The 14,224-nt window shown below is 29.6% G+C and overlaps 1 protein-coding gene across 2 annotated transcripts; it reads right to left on the bottom strand.

Annotated features, from left to right (window-relative positions):
• Positions 1–1,915: 1,915 nt before the first annotated feature.
• Positions 1,916–6,732, bottom strand: LOC124842026 (uncharacterized). 2 transcript variants are annotated; one of them, XM_047318441.2, is made up of 9 exons: positions 6,395–6,732; positions 6,021–6,097; positions 4,406–4,634; positions 4,132–4,286; positions 3,968–4,013; positions 3,790–3,881; positions 3,545–3,641; positions 2,672–2,728; positions 1,916–2,442 (listed from the first exon to the last, which is right to left on the bottom strand). In XM_047318441.2, the coding sequence occupies exons 1-9, from the start codon at positions 6,536–6,538 to the stop codon at positions 2,284–2,286; spliced, it is 1,056 nt and encodes a 351-aa protein (XP_047174397.1). In that variant the 5' UTR covers positions 6,539–6,732; the 3' UTR covers positions 1,916–2,283. The 2 variants fall into 2 exon arrangements, with proteins under 2 accessions (XP_047174397.1, XP_047174398.1); XM_047318442.2 differs by having other exon boundaries at positions 6,021–6,102; positions 6,395–6,530.
• Positions 6,733–14,224: the final 7,492 nt, after the last annotated feature.

The raw sequence follows: 14,224 nt of genomic DNA, 5'->3' as shown, positions 1-14,224 counted from the left end.
CTTCTGGGTAAAATGTTTACAACTTTATTTTATCTGTAATCAAACTTTTTAATTAGAGTTATTAAACTTTAAGTGTTTAATAAATTTGAATATTTTTAATTAACTGTTTATATTTTTATACACAAAATAGATATTCCTACTCTTTTTTTTTCAATTTTAATTTTTAAATAAATATTGTTTTTAAATTAAAATAAATATTTATCAATTTTTTATTTTTAAGTGTTTAATTCTTTAAATTTAATAGTTTTCTAAAATTTAACATTTTTAATTATTAAAATATCTACAAAATAATAATATTTTTATTATTATTAAAAAGGCTTAATACCCTATTTTGTCCCTAGTTTCGCTCGACAATGTCAAATTATTCCATCCTTTAAAACGTGTGTCAATTACGTCCCTACTTAATAAAATTTATATCAATAAAATCCTTCGTTACATATAAATTTTATTAAATAGGGACGCAGTTGACGCACGTTTTAAAGAATGGACTAATTTGACATTGTCGAGCGAAACTGAGACAAAATATTAAAAAATATCACACATACGCTATGTTTTCATTATTAAATTTTTATATATTAATTATTTAAAATATTTTGTTTCTTATATAAATTGGTACTTAGTGTTTAATTCTTTTATATTTTATTTTTTATATAATTTTTTTTATATTAATGCTTTTATAAATTATTTTCTTACATGGGCAACATTATATATACGGTTGGGCATGACTTTTTTTAATATTTAAATTATAAAGAATATATTGTAAAGTTAAATGTTTTATGAGATTTTTTTTTCTTAAATATATTTTTGGTATCTTAATTTAAAAATTAAAATTTGTTTTTTTCTAAATTTTGACCAATGTATTGATTTAGTTTTTTTAACCAATTTTTTAAAATTTATTTGATATTTTAAATGAATTTTTCGCTTTTTTAAAATTTATTTGATATTTTAAATGAATTTTTCGTTAATATTAAAATATAAAATACATTTGAAACATTAAATAAAATTAATAAAATTTGATTAAAAAAATAAAATTAATAAAATTTGATTAAAAAAATAAAATTAATAAAATTTGATTAAAAAATAAAATTAATGTATTTTTAAAATTTGATCATTAAATTAGACAATATTTTTGAAGAGAGAAAATTTTAATTTTAACTAAAAATTAAGAGATAAAAACATATATAGTCTTTTTTTTATCTTAACTTCATCAATGATTTTTTTTCTTTCCTTAAATGTAAAAATGGGCAATAAAAGAAAGTAATCTTTTTTTTCTAGTCCTCTTTTTGTTCTCAAATAATGGACAATAAAAAATAAGTAATCAGGATTCTCACATAAAAAAATGGCAAAACGAACACAATATCTATTATTGTTGCATACACCAAAACATTCAATTCAATAATAATAAAAAAAAATTATTAACTTTTTACAGTAACTTGTGACATTGATTGTCATTAAGCATGTGGCTGTGAAGGAGTCATTATACTGAGTCTTTGTTTGCAGAGCAATAAAGGAAAAAGGTCATCTATATTTTAGGGAGTGGGGTGTAAATGGTAATTTTGTCCTGAAAGTTATTAAAATTGTAAAAGAAAAACCTTATACAGTGACAACATAATCTTGTGAAATGATACCTAACATGGTCAATATTTGCCACAATCGAATTGTCACATCTCATCGTGTCACCTATAAAAACCTTTATCGACCTAACACTATAATGAATTTGTCAAAAACTCGTCTATTTTTTAGACAGATTTTACATGTTTCTTCGTTCAGGGACGAAACTATCAACTATATATACATGTTTGGAATCAAATTTATCATTTATCATAGATTTTACACAACCAAAAAGACATTGACTTTAAAATACCAACTTAGTGGGCACCTTGAATGTAGTTAATGAAATTAAATGCGAAAGAGATAAAGCAAAGTTGATTTTCAATATAAGCCCCCAACCGCCCTAGGCAAATTAGTTCACCAACTCACCATGAGAATTAAGCTTAGTGTCCTAGGCCCTTTGACAACTGTTAATGAAAATGAAAAAAACTAACACCATAATAAAGAGGAATATTTACATTTATCAATGCATTGACAATGTATTATTACATGTTTGCAGATAACTCTAGTCTCTAACCTCTTTCTTTACTCGTGGAAACGAGCTAAAACGAATATGTATGCGCTTAACTCTGGATTCTCAAGAAAAATTGAGGGTGTCATAATTAAATATATAATCATGACCATGTCATCTGCAAGGGAAAAGGCATAGACATGGGAAGCAGATATAATTGATTATGTAGCAGTATTCGTTACGTTTCGACATGGAGATGAATTTGTACTGAGGGCGCTATGCGAAAAAGTATCGATATTTCTTAGCCTCTGTGCTCGAGGATGCTGAATGATTACCAAAACATCATTTTTGGAACTTTCCACATGAGAAGCAGAAGTTGGCTGCACAGACAGAAAATGAACGATTTCAGTTATCTAGTGTTCATAAAGAATGTATACGTAAAAGATAATAAAGGAATTTTTTAAGAATGTAATATAAGTTATCGAAAGATTAAAAATAAAAATTACCGAAAGCTTATATGAATTTATGGGATGATATTTTATTATGCAACATACCATACTGCACAGTCAACCAAATAATAGAACATGATGACAAGTTTATAATACTTACCACTCCAATGTGCCATTCATGACTACTAAAGTCTTTAAAAGTTGCTGCATCCATTTCCTGCACCAAGGTGTTTTGAGTAGTCAGAAAACAGAATATAGTATTCTGTAACTACATAAACACTAGACTAATTATTTAATTATCTGCATATGCGAATGAACTCTAGATTTTTTTTTTATTAGAGGAAGAAAACTAAGAAAATGATATTTTTTGTTAGATAGAAAATAATAATCGAAAAAGAGAAAAAAAATAACTTTTACTTTTGTTTGATTGTTGTGAGGATGGAGGAGGAATAAAATTAGGATATTTGGCGGGAGAGAATGAAGAGAAAACTAGTTTAAAAAATAAATGGTTGATATTCAATAATTTCTCACCTATTTTTAGTAGTTTGTTTTCTATTTCTTTGTATTTATATTTCTTTAATTTCCATAATTTTCTATTCTACTAACCTAGTTTCATATTATGTATTTACTGAGGCTAATGATATTTTAACACTCATCAAATGAAATATATCACACGAAAACTTAAATAATATATATATATATATATATATATATATATATATATATATATATATTATAATAATGGTTATAAGGTGAATATATATTTTTTAATAGTTTCAAAAAGTATTATTTTTAATTTATCTAATGTGAACCAACCATAGTCTTTTCCTTTATATCAAATTTCAAGCTTCTCTCGCTCTTTTCCACCCAACCTTATGTAGGTAACACACTAAACTTGTCTAAATGACAAGTAGGAGCTCCAATCCTAAAACGGTGCTACACTATAAACGTCATTTACAACTGATTTATTATTACTATACTTTACTGTATGTAGTTTGAAATCTTGATCTACTAATGAAAAAGAAAAACTTACAATACTATAGATGGGAGGAACCAGAGTATCGCCTTTACACTTAGTGATTGGCATGACAGAGAAGTTTGGTGCCAAATCATGTGACCTGAAAATCCATCTGTATATAAAGGAATAGATTAATAGCTTTTGCAGAATAGAAAAAAGATCATATACTAAGACAAAAATTATAATGCATTGCATTTTTGGATAAATTTTATAAAGTTCGAGAATTCAGGGTAATTGTACAGGAAAACAGATATGCATACCCAATGTAAACAAAGATGCAGAATTGTGCCCATTCCCTGAGCAATAAACGAAGCCAGTAATTCTCTGAAGAGTCATTCATGTTCATATATATCTAAAATTGATGAGATTGTCAAAGTTAGATATTTATATATATCACTGTGTAAGTTTATAAAGAGAAACTCAACCCAAGTATAATACCACAGTTTCTGCTGTAGCTACTATCTGCATCGCACCCTGAAATTTCCTGCACGATGAAAAATATGGAAACAATTAAGTATAAGTTATTGTTTGCATGGGTGAGATATATGTATGCAAATGGGAAGAAATTACACATGTACACTTCTCAGATGTGTGGAAATTACTTGAATATTGTGTACTTCTTATACACGGCATCATACATTGGTTGAATATCCTCGTTTTCTATAAGGCTCAATTGTTCTCGTAGCACTAGTAGGTTTTGGGATATATGGTGGAATATTATATAGAATGTAACAAAATAGTTTAATAGCAAAAGAACCTGCACATTTAGTCAAATTATGAATTAGCATCAATGAATCATGCATACATCTTATAAATCACCAATATAGATGTTTAACCAATTAAACTACATTATATTAGACCAGATAAGAAACTTACAGAGAAGTATGGCACACAAGCCTTGTACCCAATCAGAGTCAAGTAAAAGATACAAGCAAGTGCGGCAGTTGAACGGCGTTCAGTTAAAGAAAGACGCTCGCACATGATGCAGTAACCATGAGAAATGAGTAAAAAGCAGACAAAAGCAGCTGTCTGAAATAGCACCCCCGTTACATACACCCCAAATGACATCCACAAAGAGCAGGCCTGAAAATTGAAGCAAGAATACCTGCAAGAATAGTGTCATGAGATTCAATGAAGTAAATTTTTAGTACAACAACCATACAATTTCACACTTCTATACCGTGTTGTCAAACAAACTTCAAAGCTTGCCATGCATTGTCCAGTCTCACATTAAAAATGTATGTTAAAACTCTAGACAGTTAAATGAAAAAAATAAAAGAACACAGCATTCTGTATATTTATCACAGTGATCAATTACAAGTAGCATTATATAGATGGCCAAACATAACTCTCACTGCCAGATACAGAGAGCTAATAACTACTAACAAACTAACTGCAAAATAACAAAGGAAAAATAACAAACTATTTACTAAGCGAAACCGTAAAGCTAGGCAATATGTCTGTTTACAGTATGTAGAATGTCAGTGTGTTTTGATACATGGTATAAAGGCAAAAAAAAAAAAAACATGTCAAAATGGTTAATGAAAGTTACATTTGGTAGCTTCTCTGTTGTTGCAGAAAGTATGTACCAAACACGCTGTGTAAAATTTATATACTTGAGATTACTTGACGATATCATAAACCATCCTTCTGAAATTGAACTACTTTATGATGTATGTAATTGATTCTTTAACACAAACGAGATTCTCCATTATAGACGACAACCCCACGCATACATTTCAAAATTGGGGATTAGTTTGAGCTTTGTCCCGTGCCTGCTTGACATAACCTTTGTACAGGACCAATCGCGGAGCTTATATGCAAAAGAATGTGCACAAGCATTCCCATAATTTTCAACCAATACAGAGTTGTTCTTGTGCATGAGAACGATTGCAAGATTCGTTTCTAATGTATCTAAATTTAGAACAATTATTTGCCTTGTTTACATCTTCACTTACAAATACTCTATCAATATATAGTCATGCTTAGAACAAATAAGGCCGTATTACTCCGCGATCTTGTCTGACTAGTATTCTCCAAGCACAGTACTCTTCCATAGAATCTGATATGTTGGAAATTAAATTATCAAGAACCCAACTGTAAAATCAAAGGTGGGTGAGAAAGTAGAAAGATGAATATATAAGAGGAAAGACCTATAGAATCTTAGGTATTAAGGTTTTGAATGCTGAATCAAGATGGAGAGATAATCTTTTTGTTTCAAAAAATTTAAAGTTCCATTCAAATATTGAAGTTTTTGATTCTCAAATATATGGAATGTTTATTCGTAGAACTGAAAATTTGGTATCCTCGTCTTTCCTCCAATAGTACACTTATTTCGACTCCTTACTAATGAGCTATTACAGAGGCAAAGAATGACCTACTTTTCCAGACAAACTACACTTGGTTTACAGCCAAATCAAATATAAAATGCTAGAAACCATTTGCAACATTAAACAAGCAAAAAGAAAAAGATAAAAGTGCAAAAACCTACCAGAAGAGGAAGGACAGCATGAGCTGCAATGCTTTAATCAACGGAACCGAAGCAAGTGTCCACTGCAAATTATTCCACTGCTCTAACAAAAACAACATCACAAAACAAAGCAGTCACGCAACCAAAAAATAACCACCTTTAAAACACTAATGCTTATTCAAAACTCAAGTTAACAGTACTACGAAAACAATTAATTATCATAGAGCTTTCAATTAAAATCACATGTTGATAAAGTAAAAATTCCTCATCGACTTCACTCAGACAATAATAAATAAATATGTTCGCAAAAGTTCATTTAATTTCCTCGCGTTGTATATATTCGATTAAAAGATCAAACTCAACAACGATAACGAAACATAGCTTAACGTCAAAACCTGAGTGTGGCGCGTTTTGTAGGTGTAAAAGGTCCAAGAGCAAGCAGAGACGAACCAGATCGACAGGAACATCAAGTACAGCCACGGCAGCGAGCTATACGACTCATCCACTCCCATAACGTAACCGTCGGCGGACCTCACCATTTCGTTGCCGGAAAACGATATACTTTTCTCCGCCGGCGACTTCTGTTTCCGTTTTAACTGTTTTATTCTGTGCCGTCGTGGCGTTGGGCTGGGTTTGCAGTTGTACTTCACCTCACCATGCGCATTTTTATACGCTGGAGCGTTGCACACGTCTCAAACGTGGCCTGTGCTTTAAACGAGTCAAAACCATAAATATTTTTTTTTTCTTTTCATTAATGTTTAATCAACAAACTTCTGTTGCTTTTATTTTAGTATATTTTCACACTTAACTCTTTTTTTAGGAGTTTAAATTACGTGTTAAAATATTGTAAAAAAAATACGTGTGAAAAAATTTTTTTTTTTATATAATGACGTTTGAATCATTTTTTTAAAAAAATAGAAAAATTCATTTTTTTTATAACTATTTTATAATATGTATCAAATAAATGTTACAGTAGCGTTACTCATTCAAGAGATAAATGATATTTGAACTCATACAAATTTTTTATATTTATTTGTTACTATTTTATTTATTTTTTTTTTTTCAAATGAAAAAATTCATTATTTTATGATTATTTGATCTTTCTGAAGTGTGTCAAAGGAATAGAAATGTGTGTCACTGTACTATTACTTATTATTGATATATTTATAAGATAATTGAAATAAATAAGTAAAAGTTAAACTAACTTATAAAAAGATGAATTATATATAATTATGAATGTGTTTTTAGCTAAAATGGTAATTGTTTGGTGCAAAAGCATGATGGCTAATTTTGTGGTTTTTTGTATTAAAATGCAAAGTTGATGTGCCAATTTTTTTGGGAAAAGAGAGTTGGTGGGTGTAACTATTTTTGGTGCAAAGTGGATTGAGGAGCATCTCATTAAAAGATTTTCCATACAAACATACATAAAACTATTGTTTCTTATTTTGGTGAATTTGACCTAATTAATGAATAGTTTATGAGTGGGTAAAAGAGAGAAGAAGAATAAGATAGGGTTTGTTCAAAAAATGTCTCAACATTTGTCATAATTAAGCGCTTTGAAAGGACGTGAAGAGCACTTGCAATTCAGTTAAAAAAACATTAACATATAATAACACAAATAATAAAAAGACAAAACGCACCAAATCAATATAGGAAGTGACGTTGGTACTTGGTGATGCATTTAACTAACTAATTTGCGAATTTTAAGCAACGGGCTTTGACTTTTAAACAGAAAAGGATTCTTAAAAAAAATTAATGGATTTTTAAAGGGATTGAAGAACATGTTCTTTAATGATGATAACAATTTTATTCTCATTTATTTTGCAATAAAAGTGGAAAAAAAACACAAATGTTATATTTTTATTTTTGTAAGGATAAACATAACAACCTTAGGTAGGTTCTTTTATTCTTTAAATGGATTTGGCTTGAGATGGTAGTTGAAGGTGGTAACCAAAAGAAAATGAAGACTTTAGGTTAACAAACTCACGGACAAAACTACTTTCCTTCACTTCCTACCCAATCAAAAGTGTTTCAAAACATTTTATGTGTTTAAAAAAAATATTTTAGAATTCACTCATTTATTAATGAATAAAAAATTGAACCGGACCACCACAACTTAATGGATTTAAAATTAATTCTTATTAAAATTTTAAAGAGTCTTTATTTTCGTCAAGAATCTCAAATAGGTTTCTTTTTTTTTGCGTCTCAGTTGCATCCTTGTTTTTGTAAAATTGAATCAAATAGACCCTTACTGTAAAATTGAACCTAACGACGTTAATGTATATTTGACGTGACACTCTAGACTATATTTTTAATTGACGTGGCTGAATGATATGGATTTGGATTATTTTAAAATTAAAAAATTTAGAGTCTCACAGTTAGGGTCGCCACCCACCGTAGAGCTTCTTCTTTCACAGGTTAGGCTTCTTCCCTAAAGTTCCATTGGAGACTTTCCCATTTCTTACTTTCCTCTCCACTTTGCCTTCACACTGATCATCTCATTCTGCACTCTAATTACTCAGTTGTCATCTTACTCTCCACTTCGCGTTCATCGTGAGGCAAATTTGTGGTGATTGATTTGGGTGATTATGGGTTTTGCGAAACTGCAGGTTTGTCTTGGGTTTTTGGTTTTGAAGGTTCCATTGGAAGTGCGAAGAAGATAAAGGCGCGAGACGCATTGTTTACGGTGGCTTACATGGAGGAGCTGTGGTGGTTCGATGACGTGGAGAAACTCGCGATTAAGGTTCGCCAATTTAGGGTTGAACATCTGTGCGAGTTAGGGTTTTCGTGATTAAGGGTTTTACTGGTTTTTGATTTGTGAGTTTTCATAGGTTCTGGATTTGTCTCGCAGTGGTGAAAATGTTGGGCAAACTTGCAATTGAGTTTATACAATTTGTACTTCTGTCTATGGTGGCTGCCATGGAAGCGTGATTTAGTTACCGGAGAAGATGAAGGATGACATTCCAAGAGCAATGTTTGGTTACAGTTCTGTCTAAGGTGACTACCATGGAAGCGTGACTTAGTTACCGAGAAGATGAAGGATGACATTCCAAGAGCAATGTTTGGTGCTGGTAGTGCTTTTGGACCTTTTCATGTGTTCTATGAAATGAGATGACTACTTTGCCCTTATTTAAATTTTATTTCCCCTCTTTGCACTCCATTTTTTAATTCAAAAATTAAAAAATACACTTCACACACATTTTTAATGCCACATTATTTAAAAAGACACTGTCAGCATGCCATGTAACACTAACGAGTATCCGGAGGTAAATTCCGAGGCCGGTAGTTACTATCCGCGGGTAACGGGTAGCGGGTATTTTAATACCCGCTTCTAAACGGGTCGGGTACGGGTATCCGTTACCCACAAAAAATTTTAAAAAAGTAATAATTTATATATCTTTTAATTAAATTTAATTAAAAATAAAATAAAATTATATTTTATTAGGTTAAATTTAATTAAAATTAAAATTTAATTATTATTTAATTTAATTTATATTATATCATATATATTTTTTGTAATTTGATTTAAATTTTATTTTAAAAATGTATTAAATATATTTTTTTATTTTTTGCTAGTATCCGCGGATTTTAAAATACTCGCAGATATTTTTTAAACAGGTATCCGCGCGGGTAGCGGGTACAGTTTTATCCGGCGGGTTGTGTTGCGGGTAGGCACTACCCGTGCCCGCCCCGCTCTGTTGTCATCCTTATTCCTTATGTAACACTCTCATTGACGCCGTCTTCTTAATTTAACGGTAAAGGTCTGTTTAATTCAATTTTACAAAAGTAAGAACCCAATTGAGACGTTGAAAAAAAAAATCTATTTAAAATTCTTGACGAAAATAAGGACATACCGAAACATTAAACCAACTTTAAAATATTTTCAAGCCAATCTAACCTATGAGCGAAGTTAACTCTCTAATTCCAAACTATTTTAACAACATTAGTATTATATAGGTTCAGAAAATTTTATTCCAATAGAAAACTTATTCTGAAATGCATTTTATGCGTCGAAAATTCTAATTTTAAAAATTTTATTCTGAAAATTTTGAAAAACTCGTTTCGAAAAGTTTCATGAACGTATGATTCGAAAATCACTTTTATAAAGGATAAAATGACCGTTTTATAAATTTGAGGAATGTGCTAAGAACTTGTGGGTGTGCCGAAAGTAAGAGCTTATTTGATATTGCTAAGGTTTGATTTGATTCTTGCAATTTTGTGTGGGCTACTTCTTTCTACACCATCTATTTTTCTCCCTGCACTTACGGGAAAACCTGATATACCCTTCAATAAAATCATATTAAAAACCCTTAATGATAAATTCTTCACCCTTCTTTCGTTTTCCATGCGTAATTGCCTCTCCCTCCACATTTAACCTTGATATTTTGGAAAAGTCCGAAATACATACATTATATAGAGATCATTCTTACTTTGTATTACAATTTTAATTAAAGATAATCCGAGGTTTACGAATTTTGTAAGGGGTGTAAGAAGAAAAAAAGGTGCGGGAAGAAGCTTCTTTTTCTGAATAAGTTTTTCTTTAAGCGGCTAGGGCAACAGAGGTCAGCAAAGAAGAAGAATGAGAGTCGATAATGGCTGCAACGGCAACATGGTGCAGGTAGGGTATTTTAGTCTTTTTGACTGATGGAACGGGTTGCGGATAGAATTATGGGGGTGGAAAAAGCAAAAGCCCATTTCTAAACTTCCTTTTCTGTGACATCATTTGACAACCATAGAACACTTATTATCTAAATGATTATAAGAAAATAAACTTTTATATTTATAAAGAAAAAAAAGTAAAATGTAATGAAATAACTGTCTAACGTAACTTTCATTTTCATTTTATTTTCTCATTTTAAAAATATCAACTGACAATATATATGTTTACTGTTTATAGTGATACAACATAAAGTATGATGTATTATTAATCAATTAATGAGCCAACCTAACAAAATAATAAACATGGCCAACTAACTAGCCATGTGTTGCACATTAAATTTCTATATTTGTTGAAGCAGGATATAAACATTTTTCCCTTGGGGTCAGTCCTATCAATTCCTTTTCGATCTTGCACTATATATATTTTTTTGTAAGTATTTTATTATTTTGAATTTTAATCATAATATAATTTTATGTGTAAAATTATTTATTAATTATGAATTTAATACTACTAAATGAATAAATAGAAAGGACTCTGGTGAAGACAAAAGCGTGGCCCAATTCGATTAATATGCGGGACCAAAGAAAATATATAATAAGACAAACCAACTCAATTAATATCTTTTCCTCTAATTGCTCCTAATTAATACCGTCTTATTCTTTTATAATAATCTCAGATTGCAACCTTTAATTTTAATTTCTGTAGAAAACATATATTTGTATGTTTAATGGTAAAATATGTGATCTTATTTATTTTATCTGTTAAAAAACAGCAAGATTTTAGTTTCTTGTTAAGATTAAAAGTAAGTGGTATTTCTCAATTTAATAACTAAAAGTTAATAAATAATATGAAGACTAAAAGCTTTGATAATTTTATACACTGAAAACATCAAACCCTTTTTCAGTTCTAGAAGGTAAGTGGTATAAAGGAAAGGCTGGATATTTCATCATAAACTATATTATAAAGGCAGGAGATATTAATTAGAGGATTTGGTAGGGTTTTAGGTGAGAAAGCTTGGTGTGCGTATATTATCTAATACCAAAGGCAAATTAATTAGGATCATGTGCTACATGTTCTCACTACTGTCTAACGGTTGATCACAATAATTTGTTCCACTATTCATCCAACAAATCAGTCTTCTTCTTTCTTTATTTTTATTAATTTGAAATTTAACAATGAATACAAAAAAAAGTCAAATTATAATAGATTTGAATATATTTTTGTCTCTAAATTATTATATATATCTTTACTTTTTGTTTCTTTTTCAAACTATTATATTTAGATTTCTTTTCTTTCTAAAAGTTATAGATTTTGTTATTCATGACCACAGTTTAAGACATGTGTACTATGTCTTTTGATCGACAAGATAGTTCGTACAAAATGTCATATCTCTAACCCCATAAGGTGTATAAAGCATTGAAATAGCTTGATAGACAATTCAAATAGCTCAGATAACACCTTATCAAACTCTTTAGACTTTCGACTTAGTTATACGAATTCTCTATGTACCTCATCAGGCTATCGTAATCCCTATTTGAATATCTTGTTGAAGTGGGGGAACAGTACATGTGTCTTGCCAACCTTATTGGGTTGAAGATGTAACATATCGTTTGTCACCTAACTATCTTATACTAACGTGGGGATACAATACATGTGTCTTAAACATGTTAGAGATTTAGCACATTGTTTGTCACGTCGAAGAAAAACTAACCGTGTTAGTTATGGAAGACTAAATCCGTGATTTTATAAAATGAAAGGAACAAATATAGGAACAAAAACAAAATAAAGTTTGAAAAAGAGAAGAAAACAAAAGATGTGTAATAGTTTATAGATAAAAACATATTTAACCCTTTATACTTTATAATATGACACTAAACATTATTTTCTAAATTACTTAATTTATAATATAATATAAATCTTATTTTATAGATTTATTTTTATAAAATTAAGTTAAGCTTAAAGTATAACACTATTTTAGAAATCAAAGTCTGAGATTGAGTTTTATATTAAATAAAAATAAAAAAGTCAAAATACTATTCTTTGTCTTAAATTTTTTTATATGAATTGAATTCTTGTTTTATTTGTTTTATTTTTATTGGATGAATCATTTCTTGAAAAAGTCATTACACTAAAGACTTGAGGTTGTTTTAAAAGAATGAAAGAGTTGGATATATTATGATAAATTAAGAAAAGTAAAGATTGGAAAAGAAGAAGTTTATGGTTGAGAATCTTGAGTTAGGTATATATATGGAAGATTGGATGTTTGCGAGTGTTGTGTCCTTCGAGTGGAGCAATTAAAAAACGTTAATGGCGACCTAGAAACAGTGGGAGACGTTGGCTTGGACCATCATGCATGCGTCACTGACCACATTGATTTCATGCCAAAGCTGGCAAAGCTAGCATGCACGTTGACCATGTACTATTTTAGAACAGAACCTTGAGTTTCAGACTCACTGACTACTACTTCAAATTAATTTGGAAACAGTAATGATATTTTGACATAAGTAAAATTTTTATATTTTTATTTAATATTATATATTTTTTTAAAATATAAAAGTTCATATATCTTTATAATCATTTTATCATAAAAATGTATCATTTTATTATTACTCATCTGGAAAAGATAGAATTTGAATGGCGTGTATGCATGAACTTGGAAGCAATAAAGACATCGAAAAACGTACAGTTGCAGGCCAATGACATCATGTGCATTGCATTTGCACACTTTGTTTGGAAAATAAAACAGTAAATGTACATAGCTTAATAATACTTGTCTGCATAAAATATTTATTACAGACAAATTTTGTACCATCTACATTATATTTCTATATATTTACTAGTAAAAATTGTCGCAACATATGTATTATTTATTCTACTAATCCAAATCTTGTACTATGTATATACTTATTATTAATATTTGGTTCTTAATTTTGTTAGTTAGGTTTAAAGTTGTTTTTCTATTTTTAATCGTTTAGAATGATTTTATGTTTTATAAAAATGGTTTAAGTTAATCTTTTTTTAAGACGGTGTTAAAAATACTAATGACATAATGTCCATCTTAGAAAATAGTGAATGACATATTCAGTTATTCATTACATGGTGAATTTCGATTTACCTTAATCAAAGTTTTAGAAACTCTTGGTTTCCATTTTTGAGACTTCTTTTTTCTCGAACAAACTCAGCAGTGTGGGTTCCTTGTCATGCAAGAAGACACCCTCCTCCTTCCTCTTCTCTATTTCTGGGTTGGCGTCACAGGGAACCTTTCTTCTTTCCTTCTTCTTCTTCTAGTTTTATTCTGGTTCTGTTCATATTAGGACTCTGAATTGAGATTATATTTTTGGGATTCTGATCCAACGACGTTGGGTTTCCTTCCTTGAATTGAGTTTCTGTTTTTTTTTTCTGTGTAGGTTGGTGGCGCAATGGTTAGAGTCTTTCGTGATCTTATTATGATTTAAGGATTTTAGGTTTTTCATTTGTGATTGAGGGTTTTGATATGAGAATTTCTCGTGTTTTGTTTCTCTTATGCAAATTTTTAATGCGATTTGGGGGTTAGAGTTTTCAAATT

The sequence above is a fragment of the Vigna umbellata genome, chromosome 11, assembly GCF_029865625.1.
Source record: "Vigna umbellata cultivar VRB3 chromosome 11, Vumbellata_1.0, whole genome shotgun sequence".
NCBI classification, from domain to species: Eukaryota; Viridiplantae; Streptophyta; class Magnoliopsida; order Fabales; family Fabaceae; genus Vigna; species Vigna umbellata.
Note: the sequence above shows the minus strand (reverse complement) of the source record. Positions and strands in the feature narration are given on the sequence as shown.